The following is a 9853-nucleotide window of genomic DNA, read 5'->3' as shown; positions in this document are numbered from 1 at the left end:
TAGTCCAAATATATTTTTATTTGGCTGTTTTGAGCAGTAAATACATAGATCCTGTGACCAGCACTATATTGGGAGATACAATTCACAGAAAACAAAATGATTGATCAGTTGTGTGAATAGGTACAAATGCAGAAAAAAGACAATACACAAAGTGTGGGAGAGTTTTGATGGCCGGTTAAAATGCAATGTGGGATGTGATTGTATAGGAACTTGACTTCTTGACATTCTTATTTCAGAAATCTTGGCTCAAGGGTTAATTGTTATGATGTATTAGTAGAGTATGAGACCATGATGGGAATAATCTTGAGATTTTGAGAATAATGTCACAATATTAAGAGATTCAAGTTGTAATTTTATAAGAAAAAATTCATAGTATTTCAAATTTCAGTAATAACCATCAAAGGGGAAGCCATGTTTGCAAAAGGTCCACTGCTTTTGGATCCAAAATCTTGATTATCAATCTCACAGTTTTTTTGAGAAACAACACAAAATGTTACCAATGATAACCACACTGTCAACCACTACAATCTCCTCCATGTCTGCGTGATTCTTTGTCACACAATCAAGGTCTGACACTTAAAATGATGTGGTCCTGATGAGCCAAAAGATTCATTATTTTGTTGAAATCTACACTAAAGTATAATGTAACAAAATGCTCCACATTCCTCATTTTAAAATAATAACTTTATTCTCTAATATTGTGACTTTTTTCTTACAGTACCATGACTTTATTCTGAATTTTCTGAATTATTTTTTCCCTTTAAATAGCCCTAATATTCGGTCGTAAATCGTTGACTCAGTGATTTGTTGAAAGAAATATTGAACTCAAAATACTCTCCATTAACTTTACCCAGAAGAAAACAGCAACGTACTACTTTGTGCTCAATGTAATTACGGTTATGAATTGGGAACACCCACTTCTTCCAATTACTGTAGGACACTGTAGGACTCTGGGGCCACATTTAGGGGACAAAGTATCATAAGGAAACAGGAGTATTTGCTTTTTTTGGGAAATAAATCATTTATAGTGTGGTCCTCAGACTTTTTAAACCACTTTTGGGTATAAGGGCATTGCTGCTACTCTGGGGGCCAGTAGAAGAAAAGCCTTGTGTGGTCTGAGGAGTCCAGCAGCCCATTTAGCTGGAACCCCCCTTCAGAAAGTGGGATTACTGGACTTACCCTCTCATTCAACTGAGACCAGGAAACCAAAATGAAGGGACGCCCAGACGCAGCTCAGGTTTAACAGTATATCGTTTTATTTCGCGTTCTCAACATCGTCACAGTACTAGTTTTACATCAATAGGGTTTTGTCTACTTAGAAACAGAATGCATAATAAAATAAGAGCACTCCTCCCTTCCCTTTGACTTGAAAAGTGGGCTGTGAGTGTGAGACAACAGGGGCATCTCAGGGAATAAGTGAGAAGCGGCGTTTTAACTGTGTAACAGTTGGCTGTTCATCTCTAGATCCTATGATAATTCAGTCCTGTCGGAGGCAGAGAGAAGCAGTTTGATGATTATGTAAATATCAAAGGGGAGCAGGAATGCACCTTCAATGTAACTGCAGACATTGAGTCGTAGTAGTAATAATAATATTAATAATAATGATAATAATTTACAGACTATTTACATATGGTTTCTCATTCTTTACTTCCCACCCACTTTTAAAATGTCCCCTCCCTGTTAAACCCTCTTTACTTCATCTAGTTACATTAGGTTTCCCAACATGGATTTTGTTATTTAGACTCAGCAGCAGCAGCGTACTGCCACGTCTTTATATTGTACAGTGGGAACAGAGGTGAGATGCATGCCGGGGTAGAATGACACGACTTGTGATGAAAAGACACACCAGCAGGCCAGGGCTCATCTAAATGTAAACAAGCATCAGACAGAGAAATCAAAACTATACGATGAGAGTTTCAGGTCTAGTCAAGCCGCTGCTGGAGAGAACAACAATAAAAAAGGAAAGAAGAGAAAGAAAGAAATGGTAGGCATCAATGGCATGCAACAAAGCAGCTCACACAGACTCTGGACAGGTTTGACAATAGATCAGTTTTCCAGGGGACTGAAGGGTGATTGCTGAGAACACTTCAATGAGACGTCATCTGGAGAACTAGGCTATCAATATTTAATAAAGCTATAGCTTCCTTCTTGGCTCGTGTGTGCACCATTACTAAATAAACACTAGTCAGTGATAATCAGATGATGCTCTGATGACAGAATTTGTCAAATGAAGCGTTGTGGTTGGTCGATTCAATTTGGTATAAAACTGATTCGAAATGTAATGACCATGTAACACTGGCACTTTCCTGACTGCATTGAATTAAAATATGAGTAACGAGTTATATTTGATGCATCGGCGATACATGAAGTACTGCAAAATAAAAATTACATTGTGATATATATTCTGAAAATGGTACCACTTCCTAATAAGACACCATTTATAAAGAATACATAAGCTGTAACCAATAATTTCTTTGTTGGGAACTAAATACAAATGCTTTATAGTTCAGTAACACACCAGGTTATGACACAGTGTTATCCAATAATTGCTTTTCAGAAGTGGAACTCCACTTAGATCCTCAAGCATCCCAGCATGTGATGTTTAGTGAGTAGACGAACAAAACGGGGGACTCACTTGTATAAACATTGCACCAGAGTGCTAAGAGTTAGTTATAGTTAACTAAGTTATAGTCAAAAACTCCACAGGACACTTTTAACTTCAGGAATACAGCTGAAGATCCCTATCTAAAATCTCATACTATAACTTTTCAACTGCAGACTTGATGCATCATTTGAAGTTAGAATCCAAAATGGTAGATGACTTACTAACATTTGTTGGAGGATAAATAACAGCTCAGGGAGTTTTGTTTGGGAACAAAAATGTGTTTTTGTAAAGGGCTTATTGTAAATGTAGGAAGCAGCAGTAAAAGGCGTATTAACTACGATCAGCATTGGCAGTGAAATAAATTAACAGATTAATTAGATTAGTTACAATATTTTAAACGGATTATGAAGGGTTATAAGAAGGTGGTACCTTGGAAAGCTTGGGGAAAGATGTGGGCCTCTTAAAGAACGGGTGTCACTTGACAACAGTAATGGGAGAGACATTGACAGAGACAGATGATAAATATAACGATAAGAGAGTTCATTTTGTTACACTGTCGGTCAATTCTCTCTCTGATTCCCAGATGGCAGAGCACATCTGTCAGCACACCAGCTGTATAAAGGATAACACAAATTTCTGTTGGCAAAGAACGTTCCGCCTCTGACTACTGTTGTACACTCAGATCCATGAAACTACTCTTTGTGGATTAGGAGCTGATTCAGGCTCAGTTTTCCTCCATAAGGGACACAAATATGTTGACTTCTGTTAACTGTAATCGAAGAAGCCATAACTACTCTACCATTCCTTTTTCACAACTGTCAACTCTGATATAGTTTGGGAATACACAACAGTCAGAAAATTGCCTGAACAGTACATTGTTACATGCAGTTACTTTGTTTGACATTCTTTTTCGTGTGGAGGCTCCGGTGCTTTCAGATCAGTGTGGACACTTGCACTTCGCTGATACATAGATGGGAGAAATGACAAAGGACTGCGGGGGTAAAACGACAAAACTAACAGAACTAAACAAAATGGAACAACCACCAGTTTGCAATTGCTCAGAGACATAAAAAGTAAATACATATTGCACAAATAAAAGCACCCATCTCGTAGTCTTTAAGCAGATACAGACTAGCTTCTGCCATTGATATCAACTAGGTAAAATAAGTGCTGTCTGCGTCACTGTCAACAGAAAAATATTCTCTCGACACCGGCCCTCTGCCTCCACTCTGCACACACACAACAGATACCGTGCACAGGAACCCTGGGTTCGACCAGCCATCCCATAATATGTCAGAAACATGATTGATATAAAACTGCCATTTGCGGTGAGTGAAGCGTAAGAGAGCTGCCGCCATCACAGAGTGATAATTATTGATTTCTGTGGCATCCACATGACTCGGAGGAAAAGTCCGATGGAGGGAGTGAACAGCGATGCACGTCGCGACGGCTGCTCAGGAGAAGCACAGTGGAACTACAGACGGACAGGGCACACTCAGCCAGCTGAGAGCTTCCACATCAGGAGAAACACTTGGACAGTCATGATGCTGTTTCCCTGCTTCACAGACTTCATCAAAAAAACTCCTCCTGCCGAGCTGACCTGAAGAATCCTACCAGGTCGGGGTAGAACAGAAAATATAGAGCATTTCGTATTTTTATATCGGACTCTTAAAAAATAGTTAAAAAAATAAAATGACGGCGCACAAGCAGCCGGTACTGGAGGTCGGACATTCAGGTGAATCTGTTTTCTCAGCAGCTCGCTGTGGCTTCCTGTTTCCAGAGCGGCAAACAGGACTCCAATGAACCAATGAGGTACGTGGATGAGGATGAGACTGTACGCAGGCAGGTGAGCACTGGCCGTCAACAATCCCAAGTTCGAACTCAAAGGCAACCAGTTCCACTAGTGTTCCAGTGGTGGATTACTGAATAATCAAACTGATTGATTTCAGAAGTGTGAGACTACGCCCCCTATGTGCGAGTGTAATACTGAGAGTTTTAATTGATGCCATTTGTTCCGTAATAATAGCTATAATTATAATAACAGCTGATATTATTATTTTACAAAATACTATGCACAATATACATAAAGCGTTTCTTTGAGACTAAATTAGTAAATGCTTCAATAATTGGCACAATTATCACTGCTAACAGAGATATCACAGTGCACTGGAGCTACGGCTACATTAAATACTCATACAGCTACTGCTGAGGCTGACCCACCGTCTGTCTGTCTGTCTGTCTGTCTGTGTTCAGCCAACCAGCCTGACAAGAGAGATAAAATCACTTTGGAGACAATATTTACTTCTTGTGTAAAATACTAGTAAGTGAGATATTTGATCATGTTCTGAGATTAATTGTGACGGAAAAGGACTTGTGGTCTTTGTGCATGCTCTTGCATTGTTGTCTGCTGCTGTCGAAACAGACCGACGTGATTTACTTGAAATGAAACGGAAGGAATGAGACAAAACAAATGTGATGAATAAACTGTCCCAGTGATGAGCGTGACGAAAAATGCTGAAGGAGACGTAGGATGTTGTCTGGCTTTACATCCCCAGACCAGTGATGCACAGTGAGAACCGTCTTATCAGCCGAGAGCCTTGGAGGACAAATTAAAGTTCAGTCAGAGAGCCCAGAGTGAGCCCCCGCCCCCTGCGCCTTACACAACTGTACTGATGCCGCTGTGCTTGGGCTTGGTGCTGCTGGGGGCCTGGGAGGGTGGTGGGGGTGGGCCGTGATGGTGGGGGCCGTGGGCAGGGTGGGCAGGGTGCGCTGGGTGGCTCCCGTGGCTGTGCTGCGCGTGAGGTGGATACGGCGGCTGCTGGCCGTGAGACGGGGCCGGGTGGAACTGGTGCGGAGGGTGCTGCAAGTGGGCTGGCGGGTGGTAGTGGTGGTGGTGATTGTAAGGCGGGGGGTTCTGGGTGATGTGGCAGAATTGGGCGTGGTGTGGGTGCAATGAGCCCGGCATGTCGGCCTCGACGCGGGCCGTGTGGTGCAGGTTGGTGGGGTGCGGGCTGTGGGAGATGAGGGTGGGGTGCAGGGGCTGAGGGGTGGGGCTGGGCGACTTCACGCGCCTCGTGCCAAACAAAGATCCAAGCAGAGACGAGGAGTTGGGCAGCGACTGGCCACTGTGGCGAGACGGGCAGTCTCGGCTGGAGGGGGCTCTCCGCCGCATGTGAGGGCTGCTAATGATGGACCCCTGGAAGAGAGAGGACAGTCAGAACACCACACACACACACAGCTGAAAGGCTACTCCTCCTATCCAGTGGGAAACAGCTAAAGTCTAAGCTAATTGGAATTTTTTGCGCTGAAATATTTGTGGACATGGAAACGGTTTGGCTTGTTTAGTGCGCACAGCCTTGACAATTTCTTTGTGTAGCAGAACTACCTGCACGACCAGCTACAGCTGATCTCAAATCTCATCTGACTGCTTACGTTGCCTGGTGGAAAAGTCTCCATTTCTTTTTTCACTGCCTTTGTTTGTCTTTCCACAAAAAGTCTCACGATCAGCTGTCTCTAAATGGTTGGTGGAGGCTCAGGTTGTTAGTAAGAATCAGCTCGATCTGTCAGGAAGAGACTAACAGCTTCTCTCTCTCTGCTGGTACTGCTGTTAATATTATACCTAGTCTCCATGTTAACAGCTCTCTATTGCATTTTCTTGTGCCCCAACATTCGTACTGTAGAACTGTGAGGCAAACTGTTTACAGTACACACAATTTTATGCATTACCCTTTTCACTGTAAGTGCGGAACTAACTTAACTTGTATGCTTTTTAAGACTTTAAGCATAAAAACACACAAACATTATAAAAGCTGAACAATCAAAACAAAGGTTTATGCTAAATAAACAAAGCACATACATTAGAGCCATGCGTCACATGCAAACTGAACGTTTCATGGATGAGTTATGAAGTGATCACCAGTTTCCATCAGTTATTATTAATATGAATAATGTATTATTATTATTTGTTTTATTATTATTATATTTTATTACTCAACTGCTTTGCGGCAGGGAGGAAGGTTTCAGTTATCTAGTTTGGAAATGTTCTAGTGGTGCTAGCAGCCTGATCAGTGAGAGCTAACAGGCTGAATGAGAAACCCAAAACAATAAGGAGAGCAGGTTAATAATCTTTGCACTCTGCATGGGTCCTGATGGCAAGAACAATGAGTCACTTTATAAACATTGAACACAGTTAACTGAAGCAAATAATACTGTTTTAGGTTTATAAAATACATCACTTTTTCTACCTTTATGCTTTATGACCACACTACTCCAGAGTTTTTTCGGGCCCCTAATACTTTTAGAAATGCTTCATTGTCTTATTTAGTTACAAACTTTAGTTTAGATGGTCAAAAAGGGAGACTTTTGGAAACACTGACTCAGATTGCTCACATGCGGTTCTTATCAGATGCAAATGGCCATTGTACATGAGTCTAGTTTGTTTTTAACACTAATTTAAAATCAAATGTATTAGTGTATTAGTGTGGACATAGGCCTAAATCAAGTCCAGCAAGGTAACTGGCTAATTAACATTAGATTTAAACTGTTAAATGATTAAAAATAGAGCAATGACAGCCTTGACCTTTGTGTTACTGAACATGACAACTGCTTCAGATTAATTCATGCACTTTACACCTGAAGAATTTAAGCTCCTGCCCAACTGCAACCAATAACGCCAACTGGCCCAGGTCATACAGTGTTTCCCCTGCATGCTTGGGTTCTTCCATTGCTATTTGCTGGTGGCTTAGTGTGACAGGAAAAGGGAGAAGGGAGGAACTTGTTGTGAGGGTCAGGGGTCAATAAAAGGCAGCAGGTTAAGTCAGTCGGTGTCAAACTGTGAGCATGCAGTAGATGGAAAATGCACAGCCAGGTTAAATTTACTGAGTGAACAGAAAAGGACAAAATGGCAAAAAATTGAGCCCACTGAACATAAGGGGATGACTTAAATGTGACTTAAAACTTCGACACAGAGCAGATCTAATGTAAATCCGCACTGTTATTAGTCATCACATGCTGTGTACATGAAGGGTTATAACGTGTCAGCCACAGCGGAGCATTCCCGTTCAGCCCGGTGCATGCAACGTGTCGAAGGTGCTCACGACAAAAACACCACCAAAGCAGGAAAGAAAAACTTAATAATACAAAGAAACAATAAAACAGAGACTAGTGTGTTCAGAACGAGCAACATAAAGTCAGAGCACAGCTCCACATCAGTTGCATCCTACTTACTTCCATAGTGCTGTCTAGTGATCCTGCACTGCTGCGTCTCCCACGCTTGCCTGCCCAGAACACGTGACATGACACATTAGACACGCCTGGTTAACACGTAACACGTTCACATATCCCTTTGTCTAGTAAAGCAGGGCGCTAAACCTAGAGGTGACCAACCAGCAGCAGGCTGTCACTAGAAGGACTAAAGGAAAGGGAAGGAGCCAGTCACTACTACAGCTCCACATCAAGGTCAGCATCAGGGATAACTACAGCTCAATTCTTTCTCTAGTTTCTTTCAGACAGGACATTTTCCGCTGGGGCTGTATGTGAGAACACAAATGTGTGAGAGAGTTTCTCCTGACAGCCTCCCAGTAAAATGTGGGAACAAAGCAGGAGATATTGCGCAGGATTCACTGCAAGCAAGCTTATGAGGTTTCTAACAAGCGACAGAAGCAAAACTGAGAAAACCCCCCACAAAGAATTCAAATATCTTGGGATGGAAAGTAGAGACACTGACAACGAGGTCAAGAGAGCTTCTTGTGATAAGGACCAACGGCAGTGGGGATGTGCTGTAAACAAAAAAAACTGTGATCTCCACCTAGTTGCTGCGTTACTACCTGTTGCACCTCCCATCTCCCGAATGCTCTGGATAATTCTGTGTTGTTGTGTGCGCGTCTGAGCAAACAATCTCCTGCTGTGTTGTTTGTGTGCGAATGACAAACTCTGGAGAGAGTATGGACCCAGTTCTGCAGACAATCTCCAGAGTCTTTTTCTGAATACGGCGTGTCAAGCAGCACCTCGAGCTGCAGCTGAATTGGAGACTTGCAATCTCCAATTCAGTATGCAAGACTCAAACGTCACTGATTGAAATATGAATCGTCCAAATCGAAGCATTGGATGCTGAAGTCTCCTAAATATCAGTCCTGAGTATGAATCTCAGTCCAATAACATTCAATCCTAATTTTCCCATAATGCAACAATTGCATATTTTGTTTCCTTTTAATGACCTTGTCTTTCAAAGTCCATGTCTCCAGTTTCATTACATGACATAAACCCAGACATTGCTATGAAATCAGCAAGGTTGTCTTTAACTTGACAGATCTAATCCTGAGCCACAGAAGACAGTCTTCAAGGCTGAGCAGTTCTCCACATGATTAGTACTATGCCTCAGAGGATGCTGTATTAACACCAGTCACCTTTACACACACCAAAGTCAACTGCAAACCTCATGAAGTCAATTGCAGGGAAGTGGTGTGATCCTTGAACAACTCTGACAGAAAATATAGCCTCAAAAATCCAGCGCTGACACAGGCCACCACCGAAATGTGTTTTGTCTAATTCAAAAAAACATCAAAAGCACTGATCAAAAACCAAAGAGCTCATTTCATTATTTGATGTTTCTTCACCAGTCTGAACCGACCACCGAGGTCACTGAGTGGGTGTGGGCAGCGCAGCTCTGCACAGTAGAGGCAGCGCACTACACCCTGTCTGAATCAACCGCACAACATTAATTCCTCTTACCGCTAAGTCGCTCAAATTGATCACAGTGACCTACATAGCACCAGCTCCCCTGCGGCTGGTGACGAGGATTATTAGTTGATAGCCTCAAGTAAATTACACCTTGGTCCATCACTGTCAGTAGTGGCTACCTCCACCGAATCAAGATAGGGTCTTCCCGCCTCTTCCAACATTCCGAAAGGAGTGAATAATATTCTGCCAGCACTCAGCTCGGGGAGACAGTTTACTCTGTCTCGCAGAGGAATGAGACAGACAGTGTTTCCATGGCAATCTGTGGTTCTACCTGCATCGGAGAGGTCACGCAGGGAGCTGCTGAGGGCGCTCCTCTTCAAGCCTTCACCGATGGCGTAGCTGTCGTCGAGGCTCACTCGACCCAGGTTGCCGTTTCCTGTTTCCTTCTTCATCCCCGAGCTCTGGGACATGCTTGGCCTCACCACGCCCTTCTGTTTTTCAAGCTCAGCTGTGTGGAGGTGAAACATATAGAAAGATGAACCTGATCTAAAATATATTCTATATGCAATA

General features: G+C 42.5%; 1 protein-coding gene across 3 annotated transcripts in view; it reads right to left on the bottom strand.

The window, feature by feature from the left end:
- Positions 1-1233: 1233 nt before the first annotated feature.
- The window catches only part of iqsec1b (IQ motif and Sec7 domain ArfGEF 1b), a 32731-nt gene continuing 24111 nt past the window's right edge, over positions 1234-9853 (bottom strand). The window contains exons 12-14 of one of the 3 annotated variants that reach the window (XM_062394626.1): positions 9615-9791; positions 7832-7881; positions 1234-5801 (exon numbers count right to left, since the gene is read on the bottom strand). In XM_062394626.1, coding sequence (XP_062250610.1) covers positions 5262-5801; positions 7832-7881; positions 9615-9791 — 767 coding nt within the window. In that variant the 3' untranslated portion in view covers positions 1234-5261. Of the gene's footprint in view, positions 5802-6623; positions 7882-9614; positions 9792-9853 lie in introns of those variants that run through there. The other 2 variants (XM_062394627.1, XM_062394628.1) reach the window with 2 other exon arrangements.

Source organism: Platichthys flesus, chromosome 2 (assembly GCF_949316205.1).
Source record: "Platichthys flesus chromosome 2, fPlaFle2.1, whole genome shotgun sequence".
NCBI classification, from domain to species: domain Eukaryota; kingdom Metazoa; phylum Chordata; class Actinopteri; order Pleuronectiformes; family Pleuronectidae; genus Platichthys; species Platichthys flesus.
This window is presented reverse-complemented; position numbering and strand designations above follow the sequence as displayed.